Genomic DNA, 24,521 nt, shown 5'->3' with positions numbered 1-24,521 from the left:
AGATACAGATTTGTCTCTCTCTCAAGGAGAAATTGATTTACGTAATCAGCTCAGGTAGTTGTGGGGGCTGGCAAGTTAGAAATCTGCAGGCTAGAAATTCCAGCGGGAGTTGATGTAGTCTTGTGTCCAAAGGCAGCATGGTGATAAAATTCCTTCTCAGGGGACCACAGACTTTTAAGGCTTTCAGCTGATTGGATGAAGCTCACTGCATTATGAAGGGTAATGTGCTTTGCTGCCGCTGCTGCTGCTGCTAAGTTGCTTCAGTCATGTCCGACTCTGTGCGATCCCATAGACGGCAGCCCACCAGGCTCCCCCGTCCCTGGGATTCTCCAGGCAAGAACACTGGAGTGGGTTGCCATTTCCTTCTCCAATGTGCTTTACTTGAATATTAACAATATTAAATCTTCTGACTCAGAAATATAATATCTCTCTCCATCTATTTAGGTCTTCTTTAATTTTTCTTAGCTGATGTTTTATGATTTTCCGTGAACAGGTCTTTTTATTTTTTTTTTCTGAAGCTAATTAAACTTTATTAAACAATATTTGACAAAAAGACCAAAGTTAAAAAAAAAAAAGCTGAATCTCCAAATCACCTGTATACAACAGAAACACAAAGATGCTATACACTGTTCCTTTCAGATCTACCCTGGCCCTCTACTGTGTAGAACTCTGGCTGTTGTCTTCAAAGACTGAAGAAATGGCACTTATTGTCAGATTTATCACTATTGTATTTCACATTTGTAAATGTTATAAATGATATAGTTTTTCAGTTTTACTTTTTGTTTTTAGTATATAGAAGTACAATAATTTTTGTATATTGATCTGTGGCCTTTTGTTGTTGTTCTCTTGCTCAGTCTCATCTGACTCTTTGCTATGTCATGGATTGCAGCATGACGGGCTTCCCTGTCCCTCACTATCTCCCAGTTTGCACAAACTCATGTTGACTGAGTCAGTGATGCTATTGAACCATCTCTTCTTCTGCTCCCCCCTTTTCTTCCTGCTTTCAATCTTTCCCAGCATGAGGATCTTTTCCAATGAGTTGGCTCATCAGGTGGCCAAAGTAGTGGAGCTTCAGCTTCAACACTAGTCCTTCCAATGAGTATTCAGGGTTGATTTCCTTTAGGATTGACTGGTTTGATCTCCTTGCTGTCCAAGAGACTCTCAAGAGTCTTCTCCAGCACCTCCGTTGTAAAGCATCAATTCTTCAGCACTCAGCCTTCTTTATGGTCCAACTCTCACATCTGTACATGACTACTGGAAAACCATAGCTTTGACCATACGGACCATTGTTGGCAAAGTGATGTGTCTGCTTTTTAATATGCTGTCTGGATTTGTCATAACTTTTCTTCTAAAGAGCATGTGTCTTAATTTCATGGCTGCAGTCACCATCTGCAGTGATTTTGGAGCCCAAGAAAATAAAGTCTGTCACTGTTACCATTTTCCCCCCATCTATTTGCCATGAAGTGATGGGGCCGGATGCCATGATCTTGGTTTTGATCTGTAGCCTACAACTTTACTAAATTCACTTATTAGCTCTGGTAGGATTTTTGTTTGTTTGTTTCATACATTCCATGGGATTTTCTACATAGATAATGTGTCATCTTCAAATTAAGACAGTTCTACTTATTCCATTCTTATAGAGATACCTTTTATTTCTTTCTCTTGTTTGCAATGGCTGGAACTTTTACAATGCTGAATTGAAGTGGTAATGATGGATATCCTTTATTTTTTCCTAAGCTTAGGGGAATAGTATTCAGTCTTCCACCATTAAATGTGGTGTTAGCTGTAAGGTCTTCATAGATACTTTATTTTTTCAGATTGAGGAAATTCCCTTGAATTGAGCTTGTTGAAAAGTTTCTTTTTTTTTTTTTTTAAATTAGTGTTGGATATTGGATTTTGTCAAATCCTTTTCCTCATTTAGTAAGATCATATGTTTTTTCACTTTTATCTCGTTAGCATGACATAAAGTTTGTGCGTGTATGCTAAGTCACTCCAGTCGTGACCCTGACTCTTTGTGACCCTATGGACTATAGTCCACCAGACACCTCCTTCCATGGGATTGTCCAGGCAAGAATACTGGAGTGGGTTGCTGTGCTCTCCTCCAGGGGATCTTCCTGACCCAAGGATCAAACCCACGTCTCTTATATCTACTGCATTGGCAGCAGATTCTTTACCACTAGGCCCACCTGGGAGGCCCCCAAAGTTGTTTCTAATATTCCCTTATTGTATTTTTAATATTTGTAGAATCTATAGAATATCACTAATCTCATACCTTTGTTTGCTTTCCTTTTCCTAACCTATATGGCTAAAGGTTTACCAGTTTCATTAACCTTCTCAAATAACACTTTTCAATTTCATTCAGTGTCTCTTCTTTATTTCAATGATTTTTCACCATGATCTTTATTTCCTTTCTTCTGCTGATCTTGGGTTTTATTTGTTCTTTTCCTAATGTATGTTAGAGGTTGAACTCATGTATTTGAGACCATTCTTCTTTTTTGTTATAGGTGTTTAATGGTATATATGTCTAAACACTACTACTTTTGCAGTATCCGACAAATTTTTGACAGGTTGTGTTTTCATGTTCATTTGATCAATCTGATTTCTCTTTTGATTTGTTCTTTGATACATGGGTTATTTTTCCATGGAAGTCTGTTCATAAATATTTGGGAATTTTCCAGGTATCTTGTTGACTTCTAATTTAATTCTGCTATGGTCAGAGAATGTACCTTGTATGACTAAGTCATGGGGTTTTTTGCCCAGAATATAGCCTATTGTGGTAGATGTTTCATATGTAATTGAAAAGAAAATGTGTTCTATTATTTTTAGCTGGAATTTTCTATAAATGTCAGTTAGGTTAGGTTGGTTATTCAAACCTTGCATATCCTTGATGATTCTTTTTCTTTGGTCTACTTGTCCTATCAATTACTGGAAGAGGGTACTGAATTCTCTTGACTATAATTGTGTATTATTAACAAGACACAATTAACAGTATTAGCACCTGCAGCATTAATACTTTTAGGCTCATGTATTTTCAAGCTGTGTTATTAAGTGAAAAAATGCTTAGAATGTTTAATTTTTTTAATGGATTGACCTCTTTATCACTATGAAATAAACTTCTTTATCCCTCATAATATTTATTTGCTCTGAAATCTACTTTGTTTATATTAATATAACCAGTCCAGTTTTAATTTGACTAGTATTAGTATGGTATGTCTTTTACTTTTACTTTTAACTTATTTTATTGTATTTGTGCATTTTTTGATAAGAGTTGATGATTCAGAGAGATTCTTTGCAGTGGTTTAAAGATATGGCCACAAATTACTTGATACTTAAATCCCTTTAAGAGGTAAAACTTAAATTCTCTCATTAAATGTAGTCTGGACTTTGAGACTTGCTTCTAATGAATAGAAGAATATGGAAGAAGTGATGGTGTATCACTTCTAAGCCTCAGTCATAAAAGGCATTACAGATTCCTTCTTGCTTTTTCTCTGGGATCCGTTGTTCTGGTAGAGACCATCTTCTGTTATGAAGATACTGAAATAGTCCTCTGAAGAGGCCCATGTAGCATAGAACTGAGAAGCATCCTGTCAATAGCCAGAAAGAAACTAAGGCTTTTTACCATTAGCCTTGTGGTGGCACCATCTTGAAAATAGATCCTCAAGCCTTTAGATGACTGAAGCCCTGGCCAACATCTTGACTGTAATCTCATGTAAGACCCTGAGCCAGAAATTCCCAGATAAGCTGCTCCTAAATTCCTGACCCTCACAAACTGTTAGACAATAAATGTCTACTATTTAACCCATTAAGTTTTGAAGTTTTTTGTTATGTAGTAACTGGTACTTCTAGTTTAACTAGTTTAAAAACTCTTCCTTGAAAAATTTGTATTTCATACAATAAAACATTTTAGGCAGAAAACTAAAGAACATTTTTGGATAGAGATTTTTCAACTGGATATTTACTCTTTTAATAACTTATATGTTTTAATAAGATAAAGTATTGTAAAATTTATCACTTTCCGTAGAGCTCTGAAATAGGGAAGGGCTCTTAGGTCGTTGGAGGGCCAACACGAACTATGTGGAACCCTTGATACTGTGTGCAATATGTTATATCAAGAGCATTTTCCTAAGAAAAAATGTTTATAGCTTTTACCAGATTTTCATAGAGTCTTCCACCACGCTCCCCCTCACCTAAGAGCTAAGAACCACTTATCTGGTTCCCATTGCTCCCTTTGAAAATTCAGATACAAGTGACTTACCTATGGTTAGAGATGAAAGACCTTCTCACTCTTAACTCAGGGCTCAAACTCCAATCTGAGAGATGAATTCTACCTATCAGAGACAGCTCAGGGCAGAACTGGTGAACAGCTCAGGGCAGAACTCTTGAATAGAGAGATAGAACTGGTCTTTACAATGTTCTCAAGTACTCAGACCCTCAAGACAAATCTTTACATGTATTATTTTGCTATTGCATTGTCTCCTGCTTATTTAACTCATCAAGCTGCTTCAAGAAGGGGGTGGAATGGATCTTCTCAAAAAGATGTCCCCTTGGTGGCAGGCCTTTTATCTTCATGCCTTTCATTTCATTTTTGCCCTTATATTGAAGCGTTTAAGCATACAGAAACTCAGCCAAAGTGCTTATTTGTCTTGTTTTGTTTTTAACCGTATTGTCTATTAGAATACTCTGTGGAGAAAACACACTGCACTGATACCTCTCTGACCTGACTACTGCAGACATATCACTTGAATGTTCCCTTAATGTTTTTTGAAATCTTCACGTCTTGACCGTACTGTTATCCATCTCTTTCTGAACTAAAAGCTATATATGAATGTTATTATCATAATAAGAGATTTGAATTGAAGTGCTAAAAATCAAAGTTAATTTATAATATTTATATTAATTCAAGATATATTCTGTCTATTTAGAAATGGCTAAGAAGCATCCATGGATGCCCCCAAAACAAGGATAAATCCTTGAACGGATAGTTAGAACATATCTTGTAATCTCATATACTGCATAGTTCTGGTCATTCATTAGATTATCTTTAAATATTTCATCACTAACAGTATTGAGCAATCAGCCTGAGCAAGCCTGTCTGTTTAAGGCCAAAGTGAAAGTGAAGTCGCTCAGTCATGTTCAACTCTTTGCGACCCTATGGACTGTAGCCTACTAGGCTTCTCCATCCATGGTATTTTCCAGGCAAGAATACTGGAATGGGTTGCCATTTCCTTCTCCAGGAGATTTTCCCGACCCAGGGATTGAACCCGGGTCTCCCGCATTGTAGGCAGATGCTTTACCGTCTGAGCCACCAGGGAAGTAAGCCCTTAATCATATTATAAACATATAATCATGCCATATGTTATTTATAATATATAGCCCATTTTATAAATGGCCAGGACTAAAGGAAAAGAGAGTAGGGAAGTCCTGCTTTTATCAATGACTTTTACATCTTAAGCTATCTGTACTTTACCTTTCCCAAGATGTTCACTCCATAGAGATTTGCCATCTATTTCTACCACCCCCATGCACTCTAGTACACAATCTTCTTGCTTTAGCCCAAGCCAAATCCAAGAGCCTATGATTGGAATTACAGTCCTTGAGAAACTAGGGCTAAAGAATCTGTGCTGATGCCATGAACTGCCCAGACCTCAGCCTGACTCCTGGCTGTCCCTCCTCCCACCTAGCTCCAGGAACATTTACTCTGAACAGGTTCCTGGGCTTGGCCAGACGACCTAGCATGGTCCTGGCCACCATTCAGGGGTTCTGAGAGAAAACTGCTTCTCTTCCTCACAGGTGGAAACAGAGACTCAGAGTCTTAGAAACATTCTCAGAATCTCTGAATGCAAATGTTTTCGGCAAAATCAGCATTCGATCCTAACTTGTACAACAATCTTGTAGCACAAAGATAAAGTTAAATGGCTCAAGTGCTAATCAAGTGTGTTTATCTTTCCATAAACAGAAAGCATGGGCATATTTGGTGAGAGGAAAGGACATATTTTATATTTTGGTGATTTTCTTAAAAAGTATAAATGGCTCTACATTTTAAAGCAATTCTAAAATAACAGATCACCCTTGTCTGAGCAATGACAGGAAAATCCTCTGACAAGGAAATACTTCCAAGTGGTTGAATTTAATTACAGATGGCAACAAGGAGCAGAGGAAAGATGCTTGAAAGTTTTTAAAAGAAAAGCTAAGATAAAGTTTTCTAAAAAGATAATATATTCAACATCATGTACATATATATGCATATACATGTATATAGACATACGTATGGACATACACACATATACATATACAAACTTACATATATATATATAATCTGGTCATGTTCTTTGAATCTACCCAGAAACTCTTTCATCTGAAAGTACAGAAGTTTATTAAAATGAGTAATTTAGGAAGACAAATGTGGTTTTGGTGATTGTCTCAAGAAAACATACCCACTTTTTACCTTAAAAGAGACACAGAGCTTAACAGACAAAATCAGTAGTGTCAGGCTGTGATCATTTTTGCTCTCTACACATTGCTTCAGATGGAATTTTCAAAGCAGAGCCAAATTCATACAGTGAGATGACAAATTATTTTTAAAAGAGTAATACATTTAAAATGGTAACTTTTGCTGGGAGAGCTGTCTAAACTTCAGTTTTTTAAAGGATTACATACTTTGATTTTGCATGTAAAAGATGCCAAGTATGCTTTGAATGTGAATTACAAGCAATACTAAAAGGAAAATACATGTAGCAGAAAATATGAAAGTAGATAAGTGCTAATAAGCATGAATTGTGTGTCTTCCACTACCTAGTACACTATTATTGATGCTCAACAAATATTTGATATTGAAAAACAAGGCATGTCAATGGGCCCAGAGCAACTCTATGATGCTGAATCAAATGGTGACTAAAAATGCTTTATTTCACTGTTCTGTTTTGTAGGTATTATTACTTGGCATTCAGAGCACATCAAACACCTCTTGCTAGCAAAGAGAGTTGCATCGCTATCTTGGAGAAGTCCAGATTAGATCACTGGCTGCTGGGAAAAACAAAGGTAGTTCTTACTTTGTTGTTTAGATTGTCACTTGAGATGCTCTGCTGTGTACCTCGGTCTCTTATCAGTGATTTGAATAGCTCTGTAAGTTTTGCAACTTACCAGACAAGACCTCAACCTAACAGTGATCTTTGCTGGTCTTGGGTCTGGAGTCCCAGGATCTCAGAGGCCAAAAGAGGAGAGTTTCTTTCCTGTTCTGCGTGTAGTTTGAGAACCATTTAACATTTCTAGAATGAGATCTTTGAGCTCATTTTTAAATGTCCTTTTTTTCAGTGCTGCTTATTCCAGCACTGCAGGCAAATACACAAATCATGTTAATGACAATAATGAGTATCTTTTATACTTTTGTCCTTTTTTCCTTAGACTCATGTTGTTTACTGCCCACTCTGATTAGTAGTCTCATCATGTCTAGCTTTTCATTTGGGGGAACATCATATTCCTACAAGATTTCAGGTTTTTGTGGTCCCTTCTGAATTGCCCTACAATGCCAGCCTCAGCCTGAGTGTGGATGGCAATGCTGCTGCTCTTCAGCAGAAATCAGATCACTGTGGCCCATTCAAGCCCCCCTCCCTCAGAACTTCTGTCAGCCCTGGTCAGTTTTTCTGGTTTAACACCTCCATCAGAGCTGAGGGGGAAAAGAGGAAGCTGAGAAAATGGAACTCATGGCAGAACTGAGGCCTAGAGAACATTTAGGATCTCCTAAAACGCTGTTAACTTCATCATCTGTGTATATTAATAGTCCCATATTGGCTCGACCCTACAAGGGGAATTAATCGTATTTGCTTCTAAGAAATCAGTAATGTTAGCATAAATCAAGTCACTGTAAACTTTATTTAGATGATGTTTTAATATTTATGTTAATTTGTTGGAGCAGAGTGAATTTCTTTGTGGGAGTCCATTATTCTTGTTTTTTAGTCGCTCAGTCGTGTCTGACTCTTTTGCAACCCCATGAACTGTAGTCCGCCACACTCCTCTGTCCATGGGACTTCCCAGGCAAGAATACTGGAGTGGGTTGCTGTTTCCTTCTCCAGGGGAGAACCCACATCTCCTGTATGGGGAGGTGGTTTCTTTACCACTGAAGAATCACTGGCAGGGTTTATCTGAACCTGGTGGCTCAGACAGTAAAGAATCCACCTGCAATGTAGGAAACCCAGTTTTGATCCTTGAGTCAGGAAGATCTCCTGGAGAAAGGAATGGCTACCCACTCCAGTGTTCTTGCCTGGAGAATCCCACGGACAGAGGAGTCTGGTGGGCTACAGTCCATGGGGTAGCAAAGAGTCAGACACAGCTAAGAGACTAACACACTTCTTTACCCCTGAGCACCAGAGGAGCCCTTGGGAGCCTATATGTAATGCTAAAACTGATGTCTTATTTCAGGTTTTTCTCAAGTATTATCATGTTGAGCAGTTAAATTTGCTGCTGCGGGAAGTCATAGGCAGAGTGGTTGTGCTGCAGGCCTATGCCAAGGGGTGGCTGGGAGCCAGGAGATACAGAAGAGTCAGAGAGAAGAGAGAGAAGGGGGCTGTTGCCATCCAGTCAGGTAAACATCCCTGAATCTTGGCATTTCATTAAGTGCTTGAGGCCACTCACCTTTTGTTCTTCTCAGTGGTGCCTTTTCTTCCCTCCCTCTTGCCTTCAGCAAATATTTATCAAGTATCTACTGCAGGCCAGGCCTTGTGCTTGGTGCTGGGGGTATAGCTGTGAGCAAGACTGCCACAGTCTCTGACCTCCAGATAAGCAAACGAGCCATCCTTACCCACGGCAAGATAGAGGCAGTAGCAGTGGGTGGATGTAAAACCCCAATCACACAGACATGTGCCCCAGCTCCCAGATGACCCACCTCATGCACACTTCATGTCCATTACCAGGTTTTCAGCCTCAGAACTGCTACTGTCACATCTAGGAGGCTTTCCTGGCTCAGACAGAGCTTGTAAACCAAGGCAGCTTATCACTAGGCTCTGTCCTACACCCAGCCCTGTCAGTGCCTCTTTGCACACACATATGTCATTTGTGTCACAAACAGCGTCTGAGCTCCTGTGCTACTGCAGGCAGTTGTCCCAGGTCTTGAGCACAGCAGATGATTTCCTTTGTGTTCTCATAACCCAGAATCATAACGTCCACATGGACTCCATGACCTCATTCAGTGACATGGAGAGCTGTAGCGCTCAGGGAGGAAGTGAAAAGGAGAGCTGGTCATGCTGCTGGTGGCAGCTCAGTGCCTAGCGCTCTGAAGGACTCAACACCCTGCCCCTTGCCCCAGGCTCCCTTTCTCTTCTCTTCATTCATTTCCCACGCATTTTCCCTTTCCGTCACGCATTCCCTCCCTGAACACAGTTCTATACATAGTCTCCCCTCACCAAACGCAAATGTGATGCTACTAATCATTATTATTTATTTTTCTCTCCTTCAACTTTCATGTTTTATACCTTTCTCCCAATAAAAAATACAGAGTGAGTCAGGCCATTCCAGTCCTCTCCTACCCCTCAAGTCCTGAAGGCAGAGCTTCCTCCATGGGTTGGAATGACAGGGACCCACCTCACCTGCACAGGGCTCCAAGTGATTCCTAAGTGGAATCCAGAGGTTGCAGAAATTCACTGCCTGAACCAAAATGACTCCTTCTCAAAAGCATCTTGGAGGCCGAGCTGAGAGTACAGAGAGGCCCCTCTTCCCCACCATCACTCACGTAGCTCTGCTTATTTTGCTCAGTGAGAAAGCAGTGGGGAGGAGGAGAGGGGTAGAGGATTGGAGGGAAACAGCTTATATCAATTCTCTGGCACATTCTTAAATTAATCTCATTCCTAGCACATGGTTTTATATTTTTAGCCTGGAGAGGATATGATGCTCGGAGGAAATTTAAGAAAATAAGCAACAGAAGGAGTGAGTCTGCTGTTCATATTCACGCAGGTAATTAAAACATCATTTTCATAGCATCCACTTGGAAATCTTCTGTGATTAAGTTCATATGAGTTTCAAAAAGCTGAAAGGTTAATAATTCAGGAGCACTGGAAGAGGAGTCAAGAGTTCTAGTGGGTCTAGCGCTTGTTCTGATTCACCCCCGTCCATGTGATGATTGAGAGCACTGGCTGCATGCCAGACCTTGGCTAAGGATGCTCCAAGTCGGTTCTCTTGTATTCCCAATTTTATACAGGGGGAAACAAGGCACAGAGAAGTGAAATAACTTGTCCATAGTCACACAGCCAGTCAGAAGTCGAGTCAGCATTTATTCACAGCCAGTTTGGATAGAGTCCATTTTACATACTGCCAACTGAGCAATTCCCTTCCTCTCCTGGAGTCACCCGTCCCTTGTCTGCAAACAAGAACATTGGCTAGAAAGGTCTGAAAGGTCTTCCAACCTTGGAATTCTCTAACTATATGCTCAGCCTATCTCTTCATAGCACAGAGATAGGACTAACTCAGGTACTTGCCTGGCAAACTGTGTTTCCCACACCCAGGCCTGTGTGTGACTGCAGTGGTCCTCTGGGCCCCCTGGGGTTAGCATGCTGTGGCTCAGCTTGTAGCTGCCTGAGCACCTCAAGCTCTGGCTCCCAGGTCACTCTGTTCTTCTGCAAAGGGCAGTATCCCCAGGGGCTGTGGGGCTCAGCTCCCTCTGTCTTTTGAAGCTGCATGTGCCTAATTGAGGCTTTGGAAGAGACAGGCCCCAGAGCAGACACACCCGGGCTCTGAGAGCACAAGATATCAGAGACAGAACGAGAGAGACGTGACCAGGCCAGCGGACTTGCAGCAGAGAGAGAGGATTTCAGATACTGCCACACTTGGAACAAACTTTTAAGGGAAACAACTGCACCCCTTTCAAGGAGATCTCTACTCAGAGCCTGGCTTCTTGAGGCACTTCTCAGAACTCTCTGGCCCTGTAAGGCCAGACAACTTTATTCAAAAACAAAATGTTTGGGAGGAAAGAGTGTCATTTCAACCCCAGAGTGCAACTTTTAACACCATCCCCTAGGAATTCTAAGCTCCACAGCGTCAAAGCATCAGGAAGAAGGATCCAGCTCTAGTTGCAACAAGTAATACAACTCAAAATGCATTTTCTCTCTTCCTCCCCACTGTCCAACACACACACACACACACACACACACACACACACACACACACACACACACAGTTCCCCTTACCCTCGCCCACACCAAGAGAAGATACTGGACTGATCACACTGTTTGGCTCAAAACCTAACATGTATTTTCAAATATAAACTTTGAGCTTATCTATTGTTGATTCCCTTATCATAAAGTGTGTAGGATCATAAATCAAATTTTCCCTCTCTGAAAATCATCTTTAGATGGCTCCCTTTTGGACTCTGTTATTGCCACATGCATAAGAACAGACATAAGAAAATGCATAAGAACAGACAGGTGAGTGGCTTCATTATATCAGGACGCTCGGCTGCATCTTTTCAGCGCAGCACCTGTGGGGTGGGTACACTATGAAAGGGTCCTTTTGTTTCATGGGACTGGAGAGAACACATTTCTTTAAGTAGCTTCTTTTTTTTTAAACCTTGGAAACATGCTCCTTCTTAGCCTGGCAGCCAGTGTCCTGCATATCAAGTGGTATTGGGAGCTTCTGAGTCCCCATGGGCTTGGGTGGGCATGTAGTTATTGAGGGTGGTACTGACACCACCTCACCCTCTTGGCAGGAGAGTGTGACAGCCAGAGCAAGGGCGGGCAATGTCTCATTGCCCTTCAGCCAACATCATGGACAGGAGTTGAGGGGCTGGTTTTGTGTAAGTGGTAAAGATACTCAGATAGGGTAATGACATTTGCAATTTTATGGGCAGATTACTTTTACTTGAAAATGTTCTCCTTATCTTTCGATTCAAAGGCAGTGTTGATCTAAAAGCAAGACAGCTCATTCCAATGTCTCTGTTTTGGGGTGTGTTCTTCCTAAAGTATAATCCTCTCCTTACAAGCTCTTCATGTCCCGGGGACATTTCAAGTAGAACAAACTCCAAATATAGGGGTACTCTTACTTTTGAAGCCTGCAGAAGTGGCTTAGGGATGCTATCACAACATAACCTTTTCTGGGTATTTTCTACGGTTATTCTCTAATTTATTATTTTTTCAACAGATCATTTCATTTGAAATGTAGACTCTTCAATGTGTTTGGTTTATATTTCAAGTTCTGGCCTATTGTCTTTTTTTTTTTTTTTTTTTTGCTTGTTTAAATCATGCTGCAACGCTATGTTACATAGTTTTTGAAAGAATAGCCCTTGAAATTTAGGAAGCATTTGGCCTACATGTTGCTACAGAGCGGCGCATATTGAAATTTATTTTCCTTTCATCTTCTTCCCAATAAAAGCAGCCGCTCGGCTTATCCCTTTAGCTTCCTCAGAACTTCCTTTCAGAATTCCCGATCTATTACGGCACATTCACATACCAGAAACAAGATGCCTTTTCATGCTGTCAACCTTTTTCATCTGAAATGTAAATTAATTCTTGCTGGTATGCCTTGACAGAGATCAAAGTCAGGGTATTAACCTTCCCGGGCTTTCTCCAGGAATCTGTCCCCAGGACAGGGCTTTGGCTGTTAGGAGACTGGTGTCAGTGTTAAGGGGCCCTCCTCCAGGCAGTACTTGGCCTGGGCACCACCATCTCCAAGTCCCAGGGTACTTTTGGAAATGACTCAATCAGTACTTTAAATCAGGTGAGCTATGATCCGCCGGGCTAGACTTGGGAGAGATGAGCCTGCTCGTTTGAAATGTGGGCCGTTCGCTCAGACTCCCGGAGCTGTTCAAGTGGTTCTGATGGCGAGTGATCTCAGCGGGCATGATCGAGGGAGGGACAGGGCTCCAGACTGGATACCTCTCCCTTTGCTCCCTGGTATTTTCCTGCCTGTCAGTCTTTGAGGTAGGCCACATTTGCATTTTCAAAATAAACAGATGCCTTTCAAATACATGAGCTGGTGGTCTCAAGCTCTCTGTGGGCCTGAACTGTTCACCAGCCAGTGAGCAATGCTGGAAAAGAAAACAAACGGGGGAACATGCTAGGCACATGCACACACATTTCCTGTGTGCGGAACATTGTGCCGGCAAGAAAGGGCCTTTGTGAGATGTGGGTTCACAGGCAGAGAGCCTGCTGAGGATCTGGGCAAAAATGGCCTTCCTCAGTTTCTTTTTTCAAGGAGAGGGAAACGACTTCAAGTGTCACCTTGGTGAGAAGTGGCATGCTTTATTGTGTTTTTATTATTATTTTTGTGTGTGTGTGTTTTTATTTTTGATTAATGCTGATAATAGGCTCTTGCTATGGGAAAACATAACAAAACAATTAAAAATATGTACTTTTTTAATCAGAAAAATAATTGCAAACATATTCCTGTTTGGATAGATGGGATAGTAGAAGTAAAAACCAATAGTTGTCACCCATCACTAATGTATTGTTGTTGTTTTTTCTTAATGAATTCTTAACTTTCAGAGAATGGATATAACTAGATTTTGTCAACTAAAATTGCATACGTTCCTCAGTAAATACTATCAAAACAAACAACCTGCAGGGAATTTTTTTTAAAGGTCTACAATGTCTCATTCTCTAAGTTTTTGAAAGCACAATTTTTAAAAATTACCCCTCTAACTCAAGATCTGTTTTTTAAGCAAGAGCAAAGTGCCAGGCTCCTCATCTCACAGGGGAGAAGCCCTCAGTGACAGCGGAGCCTGAGGGACTGGGAAGGAACTTCAAAGGGTGTCTCCAGGAGGAGCTGGCTCTTGCAGCCTCTCTTCCCCTAGCCCTCCAGGAGCAGGAAGTGCCCATTGGTTTATAGCACTTTCTCATCTAATTGCTTCAGTGCTTTGGAAATTGTTTTCTCTTTCTCTCTGTTATCTGATTAGCTTCCTACTTACTCCCCTCCTTGGTCCTACAGGGGATAACAGCGCTAAAATCTATTGCCATTTCTCCTTCTAATGCCTTCTGAGGGGAGTGGTTTTTGGAACGGCATCCTCAGTCCTGCCAAGGCTGAGAGGCCCTCTTGCTTGAGCCTGTGAGCAGGCATTTTAAACCAGCTGCAGCTGGAACCCCTGGGCACATCATGTGACGCCAGCCAATGGGAATTGCTTTAAATGTAGTTTCCAAAGAGGAAAGCAAGCATAGAATCCAGACAGGCTCTCCCCCTTCTCCAGGTTAACTTCTTTTAAAAGTCTGACCCCACATCACGGCAGAACCAAGTTTTAACACTTAAAACGCCTGAACTTTTAAACCTCTCTCAGGGTAAGCCTTCCTCCTAGTCTTTTCTAATTTTGAAAGGTTGATTCCTTTAGCATTGTTGGTGGGTTGGCAATGACTGTGTTGTTGCAATAATTTCCTAGAACTAGATTCCCAGAAATATCCCTAGGTGCACAGAACAACTATATTTCAAATTAGGAAATGTCTTTATTTCATTCACTTATTCAACTACTGTTTAAGTAACTGCTTTATGCTGGAGCTACTCTCAAGGTGAACAATGGGATTTAGTTTGGGGCTTCAGATTTTTCATCTTCAACACAGAGGATTAAAAAACATGCTTCCCTCAAATGGACGCTGTTTATATAATCAAGTACTCTATATTATGTCAGCACTCCTTGGAAGGGAATTCTATTAAACACCAAAGAGTCAAAATCATTGTGATATATAGCTGAGGATATACTTTGAAATGGCTTCCCCTGGTGCCTCAGTAGTAAAGAATCTGCCTGCCAATGCAGGATATATGGGTTCAATCCCTGGGTCAGGAAAATCCCCCAGAGAAGGAAATGCCAACCCACTCCAGTATTCTTGCCTGGGAAATCCCATGGACAGAGGATCCTGGTGGGCTACAGTCCATGGGATTGCAAAAGAGTCAGACATGACTTAGTGACTAAACAACCAACCATAATACATTGAAATGGCCCAAGCTTCTTGAAGGTAAAAATGATTAGGCAGATGTTTTTCAGTTTGATGAATCTGTGCATAAGCACATTGTTGATCACGAGTCAAACAGTAGAGGAAAGTCAAATGAATGTACCCAGTGAGGGAAAATATCCACTTTGGACAGATAGGAGGAAAACAAGCATGCTCCTCTATGCATCTCTATCATTCCACCCTATTCCATTGTTTCTTCACTCGTTCTGTTTCTGTCTTTTGGAAATATTCCTGGTTGTTTTGCACAAAACATGTGATTTCTCAAAATGTGAGGGAAGAAAAGTTCCAAACTCTTCTTGGCAGGAGCCAGCTGCCTCTCCATTCCTGGTATTTCAGGCCATTTCCACACAAGAGTAAAACAACATCTAGGGGAAGGAATTAACTGGTGCACCTGAGCTTGAGGTGAATGGAGAGCTCACGCTAGCTCCACTGTCTTCCAAGCTCTGATTAACTGAAGGAAGGTGCCTTTCAGGCAATGTGAGGGTCCTGCAGAGTCTACTTGCACTGTCTGACCTTCTCTGACTCTCTGTAGGTAAAGGTCTGCAACTGGTTTCTGATAACCACAGGTATAACTTCTTAGAGAAGGAGAATGTTTTGGGGGGTGATTGTTAAGGATTGTGATTTACTTTGGGAAAATGTGCCTTGTCTGTGTGAGCTGGGTCAGGACATACAGAGAGCTCCAGAAACATGGCTTCAGGGAAGTGGTGTATAGCAGAGACAGAGTCTGGCCTTAGCCTCGAGATTTCTGTCAAGAAATGGGCTCTGCCAAACCTCACTGGGCACAAGCAGTAAAATTCTTACCATAAAGTAACTTGTGATGCAAAGGAATGTCCTTTGTTCTGAAATCAAATTATTGCCCATGTTAGAATTAAACACCCAGCAGGTAAAGTACTGTTAACCTAATTAACAGTTAGAGAAGAAGCTGCAAAGCCAGTGTGGAACTGAGGTCTGCTTTTTCCTGGTATCATACTGACACGGCATGGAAATGCTGAAGATGAAACTTTGGTGCAGTGGTTGGCATCACAGGACTCAAGATTAAATTTCAGAGTAAACCCATGGATAGAACCTCTTTGGGTGGGAATCATTTCCTCCCTTACGGACTTCATGTAGAGCTCCAGAATCTGGCTGCAAAAAGGCAGTTCTTCAGATGGTATCTTTACCACCTCACCATTGAGTGAAGCAGCATTGTAGTCAATAATTGATTAATAATGATGTCAACAACACTCTTGAATTGCATTTATGTATTTCATTTTTTTCACATAGAATCATAAAATGTGATGTCACATTTTATGAAACCCTTATTAGTTTGGGGACTCTGTCCAAGTAATAGTAAAGAAACCTTGTAGGAAAATTAACTGATGTGACAAGAATTATTGAACTTTTTCCCTCAAAAGACTTCTGTGTGTAGAAAAGCAGATTTTGTTTTCTCCCCAAACAGATCAAACAGAAGCACAGAGAGTCTACATAAGTTGTCTCCCCTTATGTGTTACATAAGCTTAATGACAAATATCAGAGCCCTGTTCTGAGTCTTCACCCAATGCTCTTTTTAGTAGACCAGCTCTAACATTGATTTCCATCTTGGATATGGCACCAGTCAAAGCTTTGGGGAGAGTTTTATATACCATCCTAAGCATGTGGACTTGGGAGTCAAAATTACTTTAAATCCTGGCTGTACCACCAGGTTTGTCATATGGTTTAGGGGAAATTGCTTAACTTCTGAACCTTGGTTTCCTTAGCTACAAAATGGGACTCATTAAGGTCTAATTCTCAGGACTGTTGTGAAGATCATAGCAGGTAATTTACACAAAGTATCCCGCATGGGACCTGGCACATGGCAGCTATTCAGTAAGTGTCAATTTCCTCTCTGTCCCCACTTCCTAAGTATGAAGTTACTTGAGGGGGGAAAAAAAATGAGTCTGTGAAATACTCTTCTATGATTAGAATAATAATTTTGTAACTTCAGAAAGATGAAACTATTTCTCTCACTTTTGGAGGAAAGACAGCAAAAGAGACACTGATGTATAGAACAGTCTTATGGACTCTATGGGAGAGGGAGAGGGTGGGAAGATTTGGGAGAATGGCATTGAAACATGTAAAATATCATGTATGAAGCAAGATGCCAGTCCAGGTTCGATGCACGCACGATACTGGATGCTTGGGGCTAGTGCACTGGGACGACCCAGAGGGATGGTATGGGGAGGGAGGAGGGAGGAGGGTTCAGGATGGGGAACACATGTATACCTGTGGCGGATTCATTTTGATATTTGGCAAAACTAATACAATTATGTAAAGTTTAAAAATAAAATAAAATTTAAAAAAATAAAAAAAATAAATAAAATTTATACGGAAGTAAAAAAAGATAGTGCATGTCAGATCTCAAATACAGTTATAACAAAACCTTTATAAAAGAGAGAATTTTCTGAATCTTATGTCTTTGCCTATCTGACAGGGAAAAATTAAAACACAGCAATAGTATGTGAAAGATTTCAGGCAGCTTTCTTTTTGTAATGAGCTATGATCCATTATGCCAAGAGTATGGTTCATTTGTGTGGATACATTTTCCAGTGATCTCAAAATTGTTATGACTTAGGTGATATGCTCCTGACATCATTTTTCCCACTCATGGGTTTGAGGCCCTTCTGCAGCTTGTTCTGTAAAATAGCAAGTTTCCTCTGTACTCTGCCCCCCAGAAGTCAGGAATTCTAAAATCCAGGAGTTGAATATCACTAAGACTGCTGCCTCCTGCTGTGGAAGGCAAGTTGCCTTTGAGATGTCTGAAGAGTTGGAAGATATGGGTAAGCCTATCACATTTAACCCTCAGTGACAGGTGATTGGCAGCATAACAGCTGAGCAACAGCCATTTGGCCAGGAGTTCAAACCCCAACACGAAGAGCCATAGCAGGATCATGGCTTGATTTGCTGTGGCCACGCAGTCTGAATCACCAAGCACAGAGGCGGAGGCAGAGGTGACAGCTGGTAGCCATCTCGTCAATAAAGTTGTGATGGGTGAGATGTATAAGCAACCACAGCCTGCTAATTTCATAGACTTTGAGCCAACTGCTTAGTGTCAAAACCAGCTATGGTCAGTGATGCAAACGTTTTGTGAAGTGTCCCTCGTTGACAGCAAGGCTCTTCCCCCAGACTCTCCTCCTAGTGGGTTAGAAGCAATTGCATCCTCCTGTCCAGAAACAATCCAGTTTGGGGAGAAGGAGGCTTTACCCTTTTTGTTTTTTAATTTGGTAAATTTTTTAAAGTCAGATTCATTGAGGTATAATTTACATATAGTGAAACTCAGTTTGATAAAATTGGGTGATCACATATAGTCAGGTAACCCCCAACACAATCAAGAAAAAGACATTTCCAAAGAGTTCATTCATGCCCTTGCTGGTGTCCCTCCCTTCCGCACCCCCAGCTTCTGGTGACCATACTGGTTTTCCTGTCCCTGTCATTTTATGTTTTCTAAAACACCATGTAAGTAAAGCATATAGTATGTAGATATTTGGCTCTGACTTCTTTCACTTAGCCTCACGCTTTGGAGAGTCGTCAGTGTTGCTCCATTATCAGCAGTTTGTTCTTTTTCATTGCTGAGCAGAATCCTGGTCTGCGGATGTGCCACAATTATGTCCATTTACCAGCTGAAGGACATTTGTTTCCAGTTCCTGTGATGATGAATAAAGCTACTATAAACATTCAGAGCTTTGTCATTTTAAGAAAAATTTAGAGCAAAGTAAATAACTTTGTTTTATAAGAAGACAGAATGATACTGGAGGTAGGAGTTGCTTCTTTCTTGACTAACCAATAGAAATACTTATTTTTACAACATCTTATACTTTTTGCACAGCAGTTTTAAAATTCATGCATTCACACAAAGGACTTCCAATCTCCTTATTACTATAATATCATAGTAACGCTGAGAAGGAGGTTAGAGATTTTACCTCATTTTACAGATTGTGGCTAAGAAACCTCCCTGCAATTCAGACTGCATAACTCCTGATCTCCTGCCCTTCCCTCAAAATGTATTTTGAACATCCTGTCATTCAGAACACTCTGCTGGATGCTTTTTGAGTGCTCACATAAACTACATAAAAATACTGATTTTTTTCCTTCAAAAGATGGAAAGACAGTTGGATGCTCTACATCATATATCATCAGGGAAATAAAATTAAGACATCAATGAGATACCACTGTTCACATATTAGAATAGCCAAAATCTGGAACACAAACAGCACCAAATGCTGGTGAGAATGTGGAGCAATACGAACTCTCACTGCTGGTGAGAATGCAAAATGATGCGGTTACTTTGGAAGAGAATGTGGCAATTTTTTATAAAACTAAACATACTATGTACTCCAGTAGTCATTCTCCTTAGTATTTACCCAAAGGAGCTGAAAATGTATGTCCACACAAAAACCTGTACAGGAATGTTTGTTTAAGACAACTTTATTTATAATTACCAGTCTTGGAAGCAAAAAAGATGTCCTTCTGTAGGTAAATGGATAAGCCATGACACATCCACACAATGGAATAGTCTTCAGTGCTAAAAAGAAGTGAGCTATCAAGCCACTAAAGACATGAAGCTGGAGAAGGAAATGCAAACCCACTCCAGTACTCTTGCCTGGAGAATTCCATGGACAGAGGAGCCTGGTGGGCTACACCCCGTGGGGTCACGAAGAGCCAGACACGACCGAGTGACTAACACACAAGGACATGAAGGAATCTCAAATGCATTTTACTAAGTGAAAGAAGCCAATCTGAAAAGAATACACACTATGTGATCCCAACTATATGACATTCTGGAGAAGGCAAAATTATGGAGACAGTAAAAAGATCAATAGTTGTCAAGGGGTGAGGGGCTGTGAGGAAGGACAAATAGGTAGAACACAGAGGATTTTTAGGGCCATTGACAACACTCTGTGTGGCGCCATAATGATGGATATGTGTCATTATAAAGTCCAAACTCATAAAATTTATAGCATCAAGAGCGAACTGTAATGTAAACTATGGATCTGGGGTAAGTATGATGTGTCAGTGTGGGTTCATCAGTTATAACAAATGTACAGTTGATGAGGGATGTTGATAACTGGGGAGTCTGAGTATGTGTGGGGGCAAAGGGTATATGGGACATCTCTGTACCTTCCCGTCATTTTGCTGTGAACCTAAAATTGCTCTAAAAATATAGATTTTAACAAGGGAGGGGGACAGTCTCAGATGAAACCTGGCCTACTACAGGCTTGAAAAGAGGACTAAGCCAGGTCCAACTAACACAGTCACAAGGAGAGAATGATCTGTGACGTGTCCCTGCCTCAATCCTTTTTGGAAGCAAGCAGGGCATAAATTATAAGAAGTGAATCCAACCTAAGGCTGCTGGGAGTCAGGAGACAGGAGAGCTACTGTCCCTAGATGCCTGAAGGGAAGAGGAATTCCTCAGTGATGCTCCAGGACAGGCAGGAAGCTCATCTCCAGGGGAGAGGAAGGCCTCCCTCCTTAGCCTCCAAGTTAGAGAAAGTGGTTACCAGACGAGACTTTCTTTGAACTCTGTCAAAGTTTGATTAATTTGAAATTAAGTAGTGAAGAATCAGAGTGGAAAATGCTCATAGGCCTAAAATTACTAGATTTGTTTTGTGTGGTAGAGGCGGAGGCCAGGCTTTGTGATACAGCTGTAGGGGTAAAAAAAATTGTGTCAATGAGATTCTGCCCTTTAAGAAAAGAATTCGACTTTGGGCTGCTTTTGGTGGCATTTGCTTGTTGGACCTCCCACAAGTTGGCCTCTTTAAATTCCAGTAAAACAGCTACTGACCAGCTGTAACTCCAGCCAGAAACCACACGGGCTTCTCGTTCCACTGGCCAGCAGCAGTGAGGAGGGGAAGCCTGGGTCTCTGCACCTCGTCTGTGAGCACCCTCTGTGCCAGGTCCATGGTGAGGAAGGCTCAGCAGGCGAAGATCACCAGCCAGGAGACCTACCCAGACAGTGTCCCTGCTGGAAGCAGTGCCTGGGTCTGTCCTCTAGGTGGGTCATCAAACACCAGGCAACGCCAGAGCCACCTCCTGCAGCAGCTGAGCTGTGGGACTCTAAAAGGCCCAGGCACGTGAATGAAATAAAGTCTGAATTTTTATTTCCATTACTAAGACAGTGAGGGTTAATGATTTTTAAATGTTTAAATAAATGGGCTACACCCTGTAATATTTAGGAATTCAGACTTCAGGGCAAAACTGCATGAGTTTGAATTCTGACTCTGCCAGCCTCCAGCTGTGTGTGATTTTCTGGGGAAAACCGTTTAAGCTCCCTGTGCCTCTCCTTAGTTGTAAAATGGGAATGATAGTGGTCTCTATCTTTGAGAGTTCCTGTAGGAGTAAATGAATTAATTTTTGTAAAGAGCTTAGGACAATAGGCAGCCATTCCCTTCTCCAGGGGATCTTCCCAACCCAGGGACTGAACCCAGGTCTCCCACATTGCAGGAGGATTCTTTACCATCTGAACCACCAGGGGAGCCCAAGAATACTGGAGTGGGTAGCCTATCCCTTCTCCAGGGGATCTTCCAGACCCAGGGATTGAACCCAGGTCTCCCTCGAGAGAGAGTGTATCCTAACATGGCCTTAACATGTCCTGTGTCTTAACATGGCCATCTTATAAGAATACTGATGATTGGGTTTAAGACCCGCCTTAATCCAACAGGACCTTATTTTAAACCAATTATATATGTATACACCCTATTTCCAAAGAAGGTTACATTCTGAGGTGCAGGGTAAACATCTCTTTGTATGCTCAGTCTCTGTGTCAGAACGCAAGCTCCATGAGGACAGGGACTCTGTGTGCCTGTTTAAATGTGGTCCAAGGCAGCCTGCATTACTTATCACAGAATACTTATGGGCTGCCTGCAAGGAATGGAGAGACATGGTGCCACCAGGAGGGCCATGCTTGAGGGAGGGGAGCCATCCAGGAGGAGGGAGAGAGACAGGATAGAAAGAAACACATCTGAGGAAATAAAAAAGGAGAAAGTCCCAAATATTCTAGTATGATATGTCTAGAAGCAGTTTTGGCAGAATTAGAAACAGCCTGAGTTAGGAAGCAGTGCAAGATGAAAGCAAACAGCCTGTGGATCACAGGCCAGGGAGGAAGGAGACAGGACAGAGTTAGGGTTGAAACCTCAGGGAGGAGCCTGCTGTGGAGAGGAGGGCCCCGCTGGCAGGACAGTTGCTTCTAAAGCCAAGGGGTCTATTTGGAAAGAACCTGGCTTCTCTAGATACCTGAGGTGGTCTGAGATGTAGAAACATTTTCAACCCATTGTGACCTTGTGGGTCATGGAGCATGGAAGAAGACCTGGGCCAGCCAGGAACATCCCTGCAGCACTTTCTCACCCAAGCCATTAGTGGTCTTGGTAGAGAAGTCTTTAGATGTTTATCACTGTGAAGTAAGCTAGTTCAGTTCAGTTCAGTTGCTCAGTTGTGTCCGACTCTTTGTGACCGCATGAACTACAGCATACCAGGCCTCCCTGTCCATCACCAACTCCCAGAGTTCACCCAAACTCATGTCCATTGAGTCAGTGATGCCATCCAACCATCTCATCCTCTGTCATCCCCTTCTCCTCCTACCCTAACCCTCCATCTTTCCCAGCATCAGGGTCTTTTCAAATGAGCCAGCTCTTCGCATCAGGTGGCCACAGTATTGGAGTTTCAGCTTCAATATCAGTCCTTCTAATGAACACCCAGGACTGATCTCTTTTAGGACTCATCTCCTTTAGGATGGACTGGTTGGATCTCCTTGCAGTAAGTTAACTGTAGTTACTGAAGTATGCTAACTGGACTATGAAAAACTGCACTGGTGATGTTCCGCCACTAAAGATAGTGTGTAGTCTGTCTTTTCCATGACAGCATAATTGACCATGGACCCACAAAGGTCAGTGAACAGGACTGAAAGACAAAAGGAATAGAGAGAGGCCTGCCCCAGGGTAGACATGTGGAGAGACAGAGGAGGCCTCATCCCTCTTTTTCTCTTCAGGTGGCACCGCTGAAAGGTAATGGGAATGCTGTCCAGCTGTCACATCTGGAACCCCCACCTGCTGCACTCATGACCTCGGTCACCCAACTCCCTATTTGACCAATGCAATCAATGAGACAGGTTACCCAACCTCCCCCATGTCACCAAGCTGGTAGAGAGTCCGGCCAGGAGAGTTACTAAGTCTCCTGTTCCCTATACTGGTGCCCTTTCACAACCACCCTGTGTTAACTCTTCAAAATAAGCTCCAAATCCATGGCTGAGATTCATCACCTCAGAGCCTCAAACCATAAGAAAAATGTGGATGTCCCTAGCCATGCTGTATCCTCCACTTTGGTAATTCATCCAGGTGGAGGGCATAACCTTGAAAAGATGCTGTTTTGTTTCATTCCACAGGGTGCCCTTCAGACCAAAGCAGTGATCCACAGCCCACCATCACAGGGGGTCGCAGTGGAACTGCACAGGGTCAGTTCTCCAGCGAGCCTGGCGACCACAAAGGTGAGGTCATTAGAAGTTTGGGATGGGTGTCCTTTATTTATGGACTCTCCAGAGAAGATTCCCGAGCTGGAAATGATCACCTGATGTGATCCCTCTCTCTGGCACTCTTTTTTTTTTTTTCTACAGGTGACAGCTGATTAGGTTCAGGGGCAGTCTTGCAGGGGAGCCCCTTATCTCTGGTGCTCAACACCTCTGCAGCTGTCTGGGTGCCCAGTTACCTGTTCACTGGGGAAGATGGGCCAGTGGCAGCTCTTGCCAACTGCCTCCCTTCAGTTCATCTTCTTGGAGCAAACACTGACATGTTTCTATCTTATTTACCTTAAGACCTTTTGAAAGTTTAGCTTCTCAGGACTATCTTTCTATGATCCTGACACTGATACATTGAGCACATCCATAGGGGGAAGGAACACTGTGGACAAGAAGTTAAGACTTGAGTATCTAGTCTAAGCCTTCCATTAATTACCATCATTGTATAATGAGAGAATTGGACTAGATCAATGGTTTTCAAACATTTAAAAGATATTAGAATCCTCCATTTTTTTTTCAGTTTGAAGGTCCCTGAACTTCTGCTTGAAGAAGCAGCTATGACTTTAAAAATACGACCTTTAATGCTGATGCTCACATGTATGAAATGTGAGGCTGAGTTGCCCTGAATCTCACCATAGAGCTTGGAGGTACAGTGTAACTCCAGGCCCAGCAGTGAGGTCCAGGTGCTTCCTGCTTCTTTGGAATCTGCAACCCAGCCTAGGTTTCAAGAAAATGCACAACTGAAGCCTCACCTCAGGGCAAGGAGGTTAGGGAGAGGGAAAAAAGAGAAGACGGGGAGCCCCAGGAGCAGCAGTATTTCTTGAACTTGAGGAGGCTTGGAGGTGAGACAGGGAGACACTTCAGTTTCAAAAGAAGGCTGTCTAGATGTTACAGACCTACAGTCTAGATCCGTTCTCCCTAGCAGATGTCAGAAACAGGAGGTCTTCCTGTTGTAATCAACACACAGGTATGGTTTGTTTGGCCAGACCAACTTTTTTTTTTTTTTTAACAGAAAACATTGAACCCAAATGTTTTCAAATTGGGTGTGCATCTTCTGGTTCTCCACAAACCTCATTTGTTGCCTGAGT

General features: G+C 41.9%; 1 protein-coding gene across 1 annotated transcript in view; it reads left to right on the top strand.

The window, feature by feature from the left end:
• LOC113880971 (myosin-IIIb-like) overlaps window positions 1-24,521 on the top strand; it is a 225,596-nt gene that overhangs the window by 72,065 nt on the left and 129,010 nt on the right. Inside the window, exons 10-11 of the mRNA XM_027523683.1 lie at window positions 6,927-7,038; window positions 8,416-8,578. Of these exons, the coding sequence (XP_027379484.1) occupies window positions 6,927-7,038; window positions 8,416-8,578 (275 nt within the window). The remainder of the gene's footprint in view (window positions 1-6,926; window positions 7,039-8,415; window positions 8,579-24,521) is intronic.

The sequence above is a fragment of the Bos indicus x Bos taurus genome, chromosome 2, assembly GCF_003369695.1.
Source record: "Bos indicus x Bos taurus breed Angus x Brahman F1 hybrid chromosome 2, Bos_hybrid_MaternalHap_v2.0, whole genome shotgun sequence".
NCBI classification, from domain to species: Eukaryota; Metazoa; Chordata; class Mammalia; order Artiodactyla; family Bovidae; genus Bos; species Bos indicus x Bos taurus.
This window is presented reverse-complemented; position numbering and strand designations above follow the sequence as displayed.